At 38.7% G+C, this 15,265-nt stretch overlaps 1 protein-coding gene across 1 annotated transcript; it reads left to right on the forward strand.

Moving 5' to 3' along the window:
- The first annotated feature begins 433 nt into the window (after window positions 1-433).
- LOC135782820 (uncharacterized) lies at window positions 434-13,778 on the forward strand. Its single transcript, XM_065293331.1, has 7 exons — window positions 434-1,053; window positions 4,980-5,201; window positions 6,117-6,287; window positions 6,457-6,588; window positions 6,722-6,891; window positions 10,641-10,877; window positions 13,184-13,778. The coding sequence occupies exons 1-7, from the start codon at window positions 600-602 to the stop codon at window positions 13,370-13,372; spliced, it is 1,575 nt and encodes a 524-aa protein (XP_065149403.1). The 5' UTR covers window positions 434-599; the 3' UTR covers window positions 13,373-13,778.
- Window positions 13,779-15,265: the final 1,487 nt, after the last annotated feature.

Below are 15,265 nucleotides of genomic sequence, written 5' to 3' on the forward strand. Positions count from 1 at the left end.
ACGCTGATGACCACCAGTTAAACCAGTACTAAACCAGCATGGGAAATATGCTGGTCTGGTGGTCGCCAGCAAACCAGCACCAAAACACAACATATGCTGGTCTTGCTGGTTTTCCAGCAGGGATATAATTCACTGATATCCTAATAGATATTTTAAACAAAAAAAATGGTTAAGTTAAAGCTTTTGAATGATCAGATTTGAAAACATTAAAATAACTTTAAATATTGATTTTGGAAAAGTCTTAAAGAATCAATTGGATTATGGGATTTACATGACAGGCCGCTCTCTCTCTCTCTCTCTCTCTCTCTCTCTCTCTCTCTCTCTCTCTCTCTCTCTCTCTCTCTCTCTCTCTCTCTCTCTCTCTCTCTCCTCTTTAAGAGCATGTCAGAGCCTGTGGGATGGAGTTTGTTTCGCGCATTACTATTTATCTGGATGCTGTTCCGAGCGCCTTTAATGAAGACAGTCGCGTTTCTCCAAACTTCACAACACACATCGTCCATCCCCACACAAACTTCCAGCGTCTATCATCGGATTAAAACTAATAAAAAGAAAGTTTACATACAGGACAGGACAGCCCAATACCCATCATCAGCCAAAGCATGAAGTTCCAGTGCGTTTCTCTGTTTATCTGCGCTTTACTCATTGGAGAGTGTTGTGGATCGCGCCTGGACCGGTTGGTGAGAACTGGATTTCAATATTTGAAGCTCAATCTGTGCCGGAAGGTCTCATTACCGGATAGCGAGTGCAGAAAACTCTCTCATCTTCACCTGAGCGGAGTCCTGGTGTACGTAACTGAATTAAGCTCTGGAAAAGTGCTCGCAATACTACCTGATTCATACTCCAGCGGTACTGTCCCGTCAAAGTACAACGCTTACTCTGTGGATGAAGAGAGTAGGACAAATGTCGAACTCTACCCCGCAGCCAGTGCGCATGACGCGGTGCTGGTTCTGGACCCGAGTCCCGGTGAGAGTTTCGGACACCCGGTGATTCTATTCTATGTTGACTTCAACATAACTAAAAAGAAATGTGCTCATATGGATGGGGTTTATCTTGGTGAGTGGATTGAATCTGCCAAACTTGTCGAGATTTTTTTAAAGAAGAGTCTTGTATACATGCAGAAAAATTCACCTTACATTGTTTTTTTTATCACAGGTAAAAGAGTTGCATTGCAGCGTTTAAATTTATTGCAAATAAACAATAAAAATAACAAAAAAGATGCAGTAAATTAATAATTATTATAATAATATTTATATAATAAATACAAACAAACTAAAAAAAAAAAAAACGGTAGCCAATGTTCACAATGTATAGTTAATACAGTAGGATCTCTATAAATACAAAATCTTTATCAGTTTGTATAGAAATTAAAAATAAATATAAGTAAAAATAATAACAGTGCAAACATCAACAAATGTATAAAAAAAGATAAACAACTGCACAATAAAATTAAAAGTAAAACAAGATTATAACAGTAAACATCTCAATTTATGTAAGCTATAAAGGACGAAATCATATTGACAACACTGATTAAACAAACAATTATTAAATGTTAGACTAAAGATAATAAATAAGACTAACTGTGCCAATAATAGACTTGGTGATGATGACACTGGGGCAAGGCAGATCTCTTACTGTGCCAGAAAGAAACAACTATAACTGGGACAGGAGTAACTGTAGTAACTTAGTCAGTGATGTACAGTTATAGCTGAATATTACTAATAAAACAAATAATATGATACATAACAAGACATATGTGTCATTGGTAATTATTTTAGTCATAACCTCAATTATGTGTCATTGTTGGATTTAAAAAAGAAAGAAACCTATTAAATACTTTATTCATTTAAGTACTTAAGTAGGAAATTACAGTTGGTTATGAAGAACAGGACAACAGTCATGCAGAATTGGAAGCGTCATAACATGCAAACACTATGGGTGTATGGACAACCATATGACATTATGCGCTCCATTAACAATATTCAATAAACTTCCTATACAAAAAGGGACAAAGCAAAGACCCAGATCTATACAAATTTTGTTATTTACTGTATAGTGGATTGTGCTGTAATTTAAATATCTAATCCCAACTTTGTGTATAGAGCACAGTACTATTATTATTCTGGTATTATTCAAAATAAAATAATGCATGAAAAAAGTGCAAAATTACTATGCAATGTACAAAAAAGTACATTTAGATATTTCAGATTACTTCAATCTTTTTAACCTAATGATCTTTAACATAAACAATTGAATATTTAAACATTTGCTGTACAGCTGAGATGTTTTTTAACAGCAGGGCATATACAAAACTTATCCGCCCTGTGACTTATCTTGGAACAGTTGACTCACAGACCTCCTGCAGGTAAAGTGAAGGGCAAGCACACGACTAAGCCAGGAGTCATGCATACACAATGAGTAGGTCAATAATTTATCCTGAGTGTGTTCAGGGATTTAACACTGGGTTTAGTGCTCAGCACAGCTATGCCACATGTTTAGTAAAGAACCAGAGCCGGCCAATCACCTTTGAAATGAAATATTTGCACTATTAAACTAATAAAAGATTTTGTTTACTAGATCGCCAACAGTTTTCCATATGTACAGCAAAGTTATCCACAACAATAACATTTAATATTTGTATTCACTTCGTAATCACTGTTTAAATAAACTCTCGTTTTAAGATCATTCTCAAAAGCAACGCACACACGCCCTGCCTCAACACTTCCTCAAGTAAATTTTGAGGAACAGTTTTAGTAACTAGAGCCAATATGAAGTTTGGAAAGGGTAATAACGACCAAACACATTAGCTATAATAAACAAAATTGCTTTGGTTTACACATTAACTCAAGGCAGTGATGTTCGTAACTCAATCCAAATCTGGAACCATTTTTGGGCCTAAATGTGTCCAAACATGACCAGCTCCTTTAAAGATGTGGTCAAAGTTAAAGATCGGAATGAAAGCTACGTTCAGTTCTGGCCACATTTAAAATCATCCCAGGTCTCTTTGGGTTTTTTTAATCGGCCCCCAGATACAAGCAACCGCAGAGAGACACTCATTAGAGCTACTGATTCTGTCTTACCCCACATTCTCAAAGCATGGCCAGCCAGGGAAACTTTTCATTGTAAGGAGGCAATTTAACTTGTTAAGTAAAATGGATTTATAATGGGCTGTGATTACAGCCTCTCTGCTGCTGTCTTTTCCTTGAAGCGTGAAACTGATTGAGATTGCTTGGCATCTGTAGCCGTGCACTCTTGTCTATTCTGCATCGTGTGTTTGAATGAATAGTTAGAATGAGTACGGCTGATTGTCAAAAGAATGCACATCGCTGTGCCTGGTCTTCGGCTATGCTTGTTTAAAAGGCATTATTATTGCTCGTCTTGAAAGGACACTTTCTCTCTGTCACTTTCTCAAAGCCGAAATGAGTACGGCAGCTTTTACTTTTTAAAGTCAGGTGGATAATCGCACGGTAGGAGCACGGAAGTAAACCAGCGTGGCTAATGTCAGTGAAGTTCACATTTATCCAAGACATTGTAGGATGTCATGGTTGTTCACACGAACAGCAGACAAATATTGACACTGGAATGTTTTTGAATGATTGCCATGTTATTAACCAAATAGCATCACAAAGTGCCAGGGCTTGTTGCTTGGGTATAAAGGAAAATAAAATAAAAACTTTTGTTTAAATTGCATTGAAGGCTAAACTTCAGAAGTAGCACCAAACTGATCTCAAGGCAACTATTTAGAGGTGGTAGTTTTGTATGAATATGCAAATTGTATTAAAACATGCAATTGTTAGAACAAAGCAAGAATAAAGGTCCACGTCTAGCCATAACAAATGAAATTTAAATTTACGCAAATTAGCTTGGCAATAAATAAATATTTGCCATGAGATTGTATGGTAAAAAGTACACTGTTGCACCTAAAGAGATACATATTAAAAAAGTTGGTAAAAGACATATTGGTACCCAAACAGTGCATATTAGTACCTCAAAATGTCTTTATTGGTAAAAAGGGTGCATTAGTACCTCAAAGGTACAGATCGGTACCCACAAGTGCATATTAGTACCTAAAAGGTACAGATTGGTATCAAAGAGTGCATATTAGGACCTCAAAGGCACTTGTTGGTAACAATGAGTGCATATTAGGACCTCAAAGGTACAGATTGGTATCAAAGAGTGCATATTAGGACCTCAAAGGCACTTGTGGTACCAAAGAGTGCATATTAGGACCTCAAAGGCACTTGTGGTACCAAAGAGTGCATATTAGTACCTCAAAGGCACTTGTTGGTACCAAAGAGTGCATATTAGTACCTCAAAGGCACTTGTGGTACCAAAGAGTGCATATTAGTACCTTAAAGGTACAGATTGGTACCAAAGAGTGCATATTAGTATCTCAAAGGTACATATTGGTACCAAAGAGTGCATATTAAGACCTCAAAGAGTGCATATTAGGACCTCAAAGGTACATATTGGTATCAAAGAGTGCATATTAGGACCTCAAAGGTACAGATTGGTACCAAAGAGTGCATTTTAGTATCTCAAAGGTACAGATTGGTATCAAAGAGTGTATATTAGTACATCAAACGTACATATTGGTACTAAATGTATATATGTACCTAAATGGTACATATTAGGACCCTTTAAAGGGTACTGCCCCAGTGACAGCTAGGGCCAATTTTTTTTTACCTTTTTTCTAATAGTGTGCTAGACCAGTGGGGGCCACGAGATGGTGCCAGGGGGGCCCCAGTTCTATGACATTATATGAAATACATTAATTTATCATGAATTCTGTGTTTTTTTTAAATGTTGAGTTTTAGAACAGTTTTTTGTCACAAATTTTCTTTTGGGGGCCGCGGAATGCACCGTACACAAGGGGGGCCACACGCTGAAAAAGTTTGGGAACAACATATCAGCAGATAAACGCTTTCCAAATATCTAAATATATATTATGAATATATATGCATTATGCGTTGACTTTACAGGAGAGGAGTGTTTGACGATGGCAGTAAAAACACGATGTCGAAATCAGCTGAAGCGCAGACGGAGTCGCAGTGATCGTATGGCGAGCCGGGCTAGGGCCCGCAGAACCACAGCGAGCAGAATCGGCCACGTGGAGCACAGCAGCGGCCACTGCGAGATTCACTTCCTGCCCCTAGTGGTGGGAGTGAAGGACAGCAACCGAACACAACGCTTACGTTGTGTAGGTGAGTAAATTCACAAGCATACGTATCTCTGGAATGTCAATGTCAAACTCTTGGGAATTAAATGGAGATGATAATTTACACAACATATCAAATAGTGGCATCATTTGCTCTAAAATAAAACAAGGTTCTTTTAACCCATACTTTGGTAAAATTATGGAGAATCCATACTGTTGGGTTAAACATAACCCTATGCTGACAACATTTGTGCATGCCAGGAGCGGTTCACAGCGGAGGAGACGTTCTTGTAAGAGCAGTCAACCCTTATCTCATGTGTTAATATTTTTTATTGTAACAATTTATGATTTGCAAAAATAACTGTTGCATCTGTGTAGATTAGATAAGCAAAGTGTGTGCGCGTCATGCACGCTATACATTATGGCATAATGAACCACGCGCAACACACCACTGACTTTAGACTAGTTTTTTTTGGTCGGTGGCGCAATTGTTTTTTGAAACTGCAAAATAGCATCAGGGACGGTTTGCGCCGCAACACGCCTCCTTTTTTGCGCTGAACCGCCCAGGGAGCGCAAGTTCATTTTGCAGACGTGCGTCTGTGGAGGGAAAAACCCGCTGTGCGCCGGTGCAAAATACGAATGATACATGCGTCACTGACAAAGTCAATTGCGCTGGGTGCAAGATAGGGCATGATCACAACAAGGATGCATTATTATTTTTTTTTTCAACACAGCATTGTGTTAGAAAAGGGACAAACCCAGCCGCTGGGTTAAATTGACCCAGAAAAAGTTTATATTTGACCCACAGGTTGAAATTTAACATACTTTTTAAAGTTTTTAACTATGATAAGTTGACATAAATTATTAAACAAGCTAAATATATAATTAAGTCCGATGTTTTAAGGCCGTTTACACCTTTTATATACATTATTACAGTGTCACATGCTTGTTGATATGACAGATCACCCCGACTATGCCAGATGCCCAGAGCCTTTGCCACAGACCAGCCCCAGTGTTCCCATCTCCAGCTGTGAGCTCAATAAAAACACCCGCAGGTGCCATCAGCAGCGGATGGCCACACACCTGTCTTGCCGCCTCTACCAGACCTGTGATCACGCTGTTCTCTTGTCAGGTACCTAAAACAAAGTTCACCTTAGATGGGCGATGAAGTAATTATTATATTCTGGCTATAGGTCAGCCGATTGATGTTGGAAATTCGGGCCGAATACTTGGACTTATCAGCTGTCAGCTATGACGGCTCTAACAGGTATTCGTGTGATCTTTAACCTGTGCGTGTGCAGGTGGCTGGCAGGAGCAGATAACATACCAGCACCATGTGCAGAACCTACAGCTCTTCTACCAGATGCTGAGGAACAACGGCTTCCATAGGGACCACATAAAGACATTCTTTGCTGGGAACGGACAGGTAGCAGGTCAGAAGACACTTTAAGTCACGTTAAGCTAGCGTTTATTGAGGGTTGTGCCCGATTAGTAATAGGAGAACGAGGTTATCTCTTTGTTTTTATTCTGGATTACATTCCCACTCAATTGTCTTTATGTCCATAGCTAAAGATACAGAGGGGGTGTATCCAGCCACAGAAAAAGAGGTGATCAGGAATCACATTTCGTATATCTGCCGAAAGCAGCACTGTGCAGACGCTCTGGTCTTGTACCTGAACAGCCCCACACGTAATGATGGCACCATGCTGCTCTGGGACCGCAATAACAATGGCATTGTAAGTGTGTGCATCTGCCAAATATTCTGATGGTTGCACGGTATTAGGACAGGACACAAAAAAGTTAATTCAGAAACTTTTTTTGCCAGGGAAACTACCATATGAATAAAATCACAGGAGCGTAACTGTGACCGTCCATTCATAGGGATTTCAAAGATTCCACAATAAAGAGTTTATAGCCGCAAAAAAAAAGAGAGACTTCTCTAGTTAAGCCTTTAATCATCATTTCTACATGTATTTTGATCATTTCAGTCCAGTTTTTGTTGAATTCCAACAAAAGCAAACCTCAGGAAGACAAATATTTGTTATTCACCACCAAACATTCATTTTTTAATTGAATGCATGTAAAACATTAGTATTGTGTTGTTTAAAGGGGACAGAGAATGAAAAACCATTTTTACCTTGTCTTTGTTGAATAATGGTAGTCTACCCGCATCACGAACATACAAAAAGTGCTAAACATGCTAAACATCTCAGTCTCATAGAAATTCCTCTTTTAGAAATGTCAGCCAGAAAACAGCCCAATCTGAAAAACTGATGCTTATGACATCACAGGCATCTCACTGCCCCTCCACTTTAAAATAATTGGCTACATTTTTTGAGTGGCAGCAAAGCCAGCCAATCAGTAATGAGATTGCAAGTTAAGCCAGTAGGGGGAGCCAAATAGGTGCAAAACCACTTGTTTAAAATCCCCCACCCTAAAAGAGCTATCTGAGAGAGGTTTTTAGGAAGCTTCTAAGGCATTACAGACCCAAACAAAATTTTTTTGTCTACATGTCACATCACAGAACAAGGATAAATACCCCATTCAATCATTCTATGTCACCTTTAAGTAAGGAATAATTGACAACAGGTCACGTAGGTGTGCATTTTTTTCAAATAATTCAAAGAAGTGGAGAATTAATTCAACCGGTTACCACAGACATTGTTAAGACATTGCTCTGGTGGCTATTTTAAGACTTTGACAGGTAAGGTGTGCATTTATCGAAAATTATGCATGCCTGTGGAACATTTCTTAACCAATCAGAATAAAGAATTATTTGCAGTGTTGAAGATCTGAAAACATGCATCTTTTTGTTGATTTGCTCGGGGTCAGTGCAAATAAATGCATTATTTTATTACACTGTGAAAAATTCCTTGCTGCACTTACATTTTTAAGTTTAATCACATTGAATTTATAATTCCTTTCAACTTTCTTGACTTTAAATTATAAAAATATAGTTATTTCAACTTTATATAACCCAGTGGGTTTTTGTGTGATAATCTTCATATGAATTCATACAAATTAGCCAACTCGTAAAATATGTATGAATTCTCGTGAGATCAGGTTGAATATTCATATTATGTGTATTTGCATATTAGTAGTCTATACCTCAATGGTAATAATCAAACATTTGTATTGGTATCTCAAAGGTACACAACTGTACCCAACAGGTACTTATTAGAACCTTTTTAAAGGGTACTCTCCCAGTGACAGCTTTGTACCCTTTTCTGACCATTATAGATCTTTATAATTATGGTTAGTAAATTATCTTCAGAATCGTGGAAAGGTTTGTAAAACTAAGGTTGAAATAATACTTGACAATAATACTTGTTTTGAAATAATACAAAACAAATGATATATTTGTTTTGTTTAAAAATGTTTAATCTACAAACTAAATTATTTATAGAAATGAATAGGAGTTACTTTCGGGCCCCACTGATTTATTCCACAATGGTTGCAATCTAGTAGCCTGGTCCAACCAGACTCCCTACATTCATTTAATTTGTACAGGGGGTCTGGCCACGCTCCATTGCAAAGCGTTACTTCTGTTAAGGAGGGTCTCCTGTTGAAGTTTAAAACTATTGGATCTGCCCAGAGTCACTCAGGATCTGCCATAGGCGAGCGCTAACGTGTGGTTGTGACGTATATCAAGCACCGAAACCAGCCGGAAACAACAAGTCCGAATAATCAGACCAACAAAACGTAGCAAACCTGGTTCTTGCTCCGGCTTTAACTTCTGTATATTCGGCAGTTTTGCAACAACGGACCGAATAGCTTTTCTCACGTCTTTCTCCGCTGCCATTACTGAACTACAACTCAAACTGACGCACGACCACAACGTCATCGTTCTTAGCCACCCCCATCTGTTCGCTGTTTGGACCTGCAGATTTTTGCAGGAGAAAACGAAACTCTACAGAGCCATCCCAGACGTACTGCTGAAGTGAAATGAAAATTAAGAGGAAGCACGTAGGAGGGCAGAGCCAGGCTAGCAATCTAGTGGTTTTATTAAAAGTCTATATTTTTAGGGCTTAATGGATTTCTTGTAACATCAATATATTTTCACAAAGACGGGCCCACAAATCTAGTAATAGCATCTTTCATGTTGATTTTGGGAGCTTGTTACTTATTCATTTAGCTGACGCTTTTATCCAGAGCGACTTACAATTGCTATATATGTCAGAGGTCGCACGTCTCTGGAGCAACTAGGGGTTAAGTGTCTTGCTCAGGGACACAGTGGTGTGTCACAGTGGATTCGAACCCGGGTCTCTCACAGCAAAAGCGTGTGTCTTATCCACTGCGCCATCACCACCCTTGTATTATGTTATGTGCAAGGTGCTGAGGTTGATTTGTTATAAATGTGTTACAGGAAGCACAGAGGTGATAAATGAATAGGCAAAGTTGAGGAATGTGAGAATATCCCTTATCTTCCCGTAAATGAATCCAATGTGTTTTCCCTGCCCGCCACTTCAAAGTGCCCACTAACCAAAGGATAAAAGCATTACACAATGAACACAGACTTCTGGTTAACTCACATCTATCCATTGTGTTTCATTTCTTGGAATCGTTTTACTCTTTGGTGTTAGCTCCATGACCCCATAATTCTCGTGTATGGAAGTGAAAGCGCTTATATAGTGTATTTTTAATGCTGCTAATGAGAATGCCACCTGTGCAGAAATATTTGTACAGCGGCTTCTTGCTTAATGCAGACTGTACTTATTTCCTAACAAGAAAGACTGGAGAGATTAAATTACATTTCATGGAGAAACAAGGCAAGAAGAATCTTAAGCCGACAATCTAATAAAAACCACAGACAGGTTCTTTTATTAACTCAAAACAGAGTATTAACCTTCTTTCATCTATCATTAAAACAGTCATTCCAGAAACCATGTACATAATCAATTATATTGACTTTAATAAGTACACTCATGTTGCTTTGCCAAAGTCCTACATACATGCAGAAGGTGGTCAGTAATCCTGACCATATGTTTAGATGGGAGCAAACAGAAAAGGCGCAGACCACAAAGTAAAGCCCACCCTTTCATGACAATGGCCACAGACTCTCTAGGGACAAAGGACACAACCTGATCCCCAGACAGGGATGTAGTGACAAAGAGAGGCTTGAGAGACAAGGACCACACAAGATCAGAGCCCGCAGACGTTCTGCTTGCCACAGGAAAGCTGCTTTCCTTAAAGTGAAGACTAATCATTTCAACAACTGCTCTGTGCCCCTTAAGTTTTGTAAACAGATCATAGCCACACTAGAGTACAAAATTATTTTATTTACCAAATAATGGAACAAAAGATTTTAGCATGAAATCATTATCTGTAGTATTTTATTTTAATGATATAAACCAGTGTTTTACTTTATTGTGCATTAAGGGATAGTTCACCCAAAAATTAAAATCCTGAAACATCTATAAAATTTGATTGTGCATGACAAACAAGTAGTATATGATATAAGAAAAATCCTGTTTTATTTCTCCAGGCTGATCTAAAGGAGCGTTACTCCGTAGGGGAACTGCTGGCAGATCTGGCGGGGTGCAGAGCCAGTCGTGTGCTGCTGTTTGTGGAGCAGAGTTACAGTGGAGCCCTCAGTAAAAGACTGATGGGATCTCTCAAACACCTCAATGTGGTGCTGCTGAATGGGCTGCCCTGGGTGGACACAGCTGAGTTTTGGGCCTCTTTGCATCCATCACAGTGTGTCATAGACCACCTCAGTAAGGTGAGAGGCTTTTAAAGTTTTATCCAGTTATCAGCCGTCAATCATCTAACCCAGTCTCACGAAATTACGTACCTATTCTTTACTCTTTTTTGTGATACTGTCATGAATTTCCGAATTTTTTCATGACTGTATCACAAATTTTTGTTTACGTGTCATTGTCACGTATTGGTTACTCAACTGCTTTTTCCTATTTTTAAACCATTATCGCTTCGGTTTAGGGTTAGATTTGGTGTTTGCATTAGGATGTCACTTTTAGTATTGGTTAATAAAAAAATTCTGATTTTTTTATATTTTCTGATTTTTAAACCATTGTCGCCTGGCGTTAGGATTAAAGTTTTGGGTAAAAATGTCATTTTATGTAAATCTGAGCCTAAACCGAAGCAACAATGGTAAGAAAAATGGACAAAACAGTTGAGTAACCAATACGGGACAATGACACGTAAACAGAAATTTGTTATAGGGTCATGAAAAAATGCGGAAATTCGTGACATCGCAAAAAAATCAAACATTTACGTGACTATAGGTAATTTCGTAAGACTGGGCTGCAATCATCATATGAATCATAGCTGTTGAGATGACAGAGAAGGTTAATGAAGACTTTTGTTTCTAAGTACCCAGTGAGGTCTAACATTGAGATGCCACACTGACCACAGCTTGGTTTCCATCACCTCGATTGTATGCGCATTTTGAAGTATCGCATAAGAAACGAGAGATGGAAACGCAAATTTCTTATAAAAATCTCTTAATTCTGAAAACATTTTCACGCTCGTATGATAAATGCGAGTGTTGGGAGGTGGAAATGAATTTGTTGAATAAATTTTGACGTAGCGAAAATTTAACCCTTGAGACTGACCATCTAGCTGTTTCCGCTGTCGTTGTCTTAACCATATATGGGGATCGATGTCGTCGCAATAGAGACAGAGCGCAACGCGTCATAACCTGAAAACCACGCCCACCGGAGGGAAAAAATCCATCCGTCTCCATTGACTTTGTATTGCTAGAGGCCGCCTCCTTGTCATTTCTGGCTTATTACAAAAACAGAATAATGCATAAAAGGTGTTGTGTGACAGGATGTACAGCTAACAAGCCAAAAAAAACAGAAATAAGTTTTTATAAGCTGTCGACCCCAAAAAAACGAGTGTTTAAAGACACAAAAGTGGAAACAGGCAACTTTTCTTGGTACTCAACATGATCTCACAAAGTTCCGTGGGATAGTCACCGAATTTTTTGTTCATTTTTCCGTGGAATTCTCACAGATCTCCGCATTTTTCCATGGCCCTGCTACTGACTTTTTTTTCCGTGGCATTCTCACGGATTGGTTACTCAACTGCTTTTTCCTATTTTCAAACCATTGTCGCTTCGGTTTAGATTTGGAGTTTGTATGTCACTTTAAGTATTGGTTCATAAAATTTTTTTCAGATTTATTCTTTTATATTTTCTAAACTTTAAACAATTGTCGCTTGGCGTTGGGGTTAGAGTTGGGTTTGGGTATGTCATTTTATGTAAATCTAAGCCTAAACCAAAGCAACAATGCTAAGAAAAAAGGAAAAAACAGTTGAGTAACCAATTCGTGAGAATGCCATGTCCGTGGCAGGGCCACGAAAAAAAGATTCGTGAGAATGCCACGAAAAAAAAAAATTCTGTGACTATGCCACAAAAATTCGTGAGATCAGGTTGGAGTACTACTATAAGTAGAACTGCGCCCACTAGAGGGAAACGTAGTCGCCAATCCACTTTTTTCTCCTTAAAAGCTGGGTTTTACGGCTTGACAGCTTATAAAAACTTATTTCTGTTTTTTTTTGGCTTGTTAGCTGTACACCTTGTAACACAGCAACTTTTAGGCATTATTCTGTTTTTTGTTATAAGCCAGAAATGACAAGGAGGCAGCCTGTCGCAATACAAAGTCAATGGAGACGCTTGGATTGTTTTTCCCCCGGTAGGCGTGGTTTTCAAATTAGCATAACTCTGTCTCTGTGCTGCTGGTGCCTGCATAAAAAATTCGACATTTCTTCTTCTGTGCACAGCATTCAGTTGTGGCAATTACAAGCTGTTACTGCTAGTAAATTTATACCTTGCCAAATTGTAACTAAATGCGGTCTTGTCTCCATTATCTAAGCATGCCTTGTTTTATTTACTGTTAGTGACTAGGTTACCAACACCACCATCATTCGCTCAAACAACTTGATGTAAACACACCTAATTGGCATTTGTTTGTTTTTTGGAAATTTTTCCATTTTGGATGGAAACCCCACTCATTTAGAAAACGTGAATTTCTTAAAATGATTTCTCTTCTTATCTAACACCAGGGTTCTGTGATACCTCAACTGGGTGATGCTGCTCTGGGCCTGCTGAACGTGACTCTGGCTGGCGCTCCGTGTAACTCTACACCCCCCCTCACAGAGGCCGAGGTCAGGAAGGAATACATGGGCTGCCAGAATTTACCCACAGCTCTGTGGTACCAAAAACGACCCAAATCCAACATCAGCAGGAATTAAAAGAATCCCTTCCGTGACAAGCATCTCCGACCATCAGGACTTTCAGATGGACTAGAACCACCTCTATCATTTCCCAGTCACCGACACTTCAGACATCCCAGTTACGGAGTACTTCCTCCTAAAGAAAGTGGAACACTCAAGGAGTATTCCTAGAGAGTAAAGCACAACTACAATTCATAAATCCCTCAAAATACTCTGCTAATGCACACAGACCCTGACAAGCTGTTGAGGAGCACAGACTGCGTAATGGGAGACTGAAAGAAGAGCAAGCAATGCAGGACAGAAAGAGACAGAAACGTCTTTCATGTCCTCACGTTGAACCTCAGTTCTCTTGCTAGGTTCTCTGCAGTGGGTGTCCCCTGTGGCGTGTCCCATGCTGTCCTCTCCCCACTCTTGCCTGCTATGGGGGCTCCGTTACGAGTGCTCCTCCATGGGTCAATGCACAGGGCACGGCTGGAACTGAACAACGGTGACAACGCCACTCTGAAACACACCTCACACTTACTTTAACATTTGAGGACAAATCACCGCATCCCTCCTTTAGCTCAATAATGGATGATTTAATAATGAGAAATGTTCATTCATGTATGGATTTTGGCAGACACTGGGCTTCGCAAGCATGTATTTAAGTAAGAACTCTGACTCCACTATTCTTCTCTGTACTAACCACCAATATCGCCATAACCTTTTAAACACCACTAACAGAAAATGGTGAGTGTTGAGAAGATATTTTAAAGGTACATACCGCAATCTCAGTAGATCCTAAGGGAATTCATACACATTGTTCATAAATTGCAGACAGTATGATATTTTCACAGTGCATCTACTCAGTTTAGACCTAATTATAATTCTCAAAATTAAAGGTCAACTCCTCCCCCAAAATGAATATTTAATTATTTACTCCCTCCATATCATCCCAAGATATGGGAGTTATGTTGTTAGTAAAAAATCCAAAACGAATGGCTAAAGAACACGTCAACTTTCAATTTTAAAATATCTGATTCACCACTGGTGCCCAAACATACTGCCGAAACTCACAGAAATGAGCATAAATGGACAGCTGCAATAGAGGCTTTTGGTAATTATGTAATTGTTTCACCTGTAATTGTAATCCTAATTAGTTTTTCAATTAATTGTGCAGCCCTAATAGGGGGTCAACAGTTCAAAGCTCCCAAAAGCGCATCCATCATAAAAGTAATCTGTGTGACTCCCGTGGGTAAGTAAATGTCTTCTGAAGCGAAATGTAAGAAAGATTTGATTCATATGATTCATATTTTGAGCTTTTTTTTAGCTAAAATGTAAATGTAAACAGACAATAACTAGATTCAGATATTGCAGAACGTGAAATCTCATTGGTTTTCGCATGATGAAACATACAGTCGAGACACTTGAAATTTCATTGGTTTTCGCATGACGAAACATACAGTCGAGACATGCGGGAACCAATGAGATTTCAAGTTAATTTTTTTAGGTGCCACCATATTTGAATCTAGTCCCGTAATTGTCCATTTACCATACATACGTGTTATAATAGCTAAAAAGTCAAAATACAAATAGTTTTTTTTCTCACAAACCTATCGTTTCGTTTCGCTTCAGAAGACATGTATTAACTAACTGGATTCATATGGATTACTTCTATGATGGATGGATGTGCTTTTTAGAGCTTTGAACCTAGAGATGGACCGATATATCAGGCAATGATCGGTATCGGCAATTTATTTAGATAGTTGAGAAATAATCTGCCGATTATTTTTGTCAGGTAAAAGGGGCAGGAAGTACATCAAATTATGCTATGTGTAAAAAAATGTGTTAAAAATATCACCGCTTGAAGTTCAGTGTTGATAGTAATTAAGTGAATGTTCTTATAATTCTTATTACACGGCTCTCTGGAAT

Source organism: Paramisgurnus dabryanus, chromosome 15, assembly GCF_030506205.2.
Source record: "Paramisgurnus dabryanus chromosome 15, PD_genome_1.1, whole genome shotgun sequence".
In the NCBI taxonomy this organism is placed as follows: Eukaryota; Metazoa; Chordata; class Actinopteri; order Cypriniformes; family Cobitidae; genus Paramisgurnus; species Paramisgurnus dabryanus.

Coding starts and splice junctions, on each gene's coding strand:
- LOC135782820 (XM_065293331.1), top strand. CDS start 600: ATGAAGTTCCAGTGCGTTTCTCTGTTTATCTGCGCTTTACTCATTGGA. Junction 1,054..4,979: donor TATGGATGGGGTTTATCTTG/GTGAGTGGATTG, acceptor TTGACTTTACAG/GAGAGGAGTGTTTGACGATG. Junction 6,892..10,640: donor ACCGCAATAACAATGGCATT/GTAAGTGTGTGC, acceptor TTATTTCTCCAG/GCTGATCTAAAGGAGCGTTA.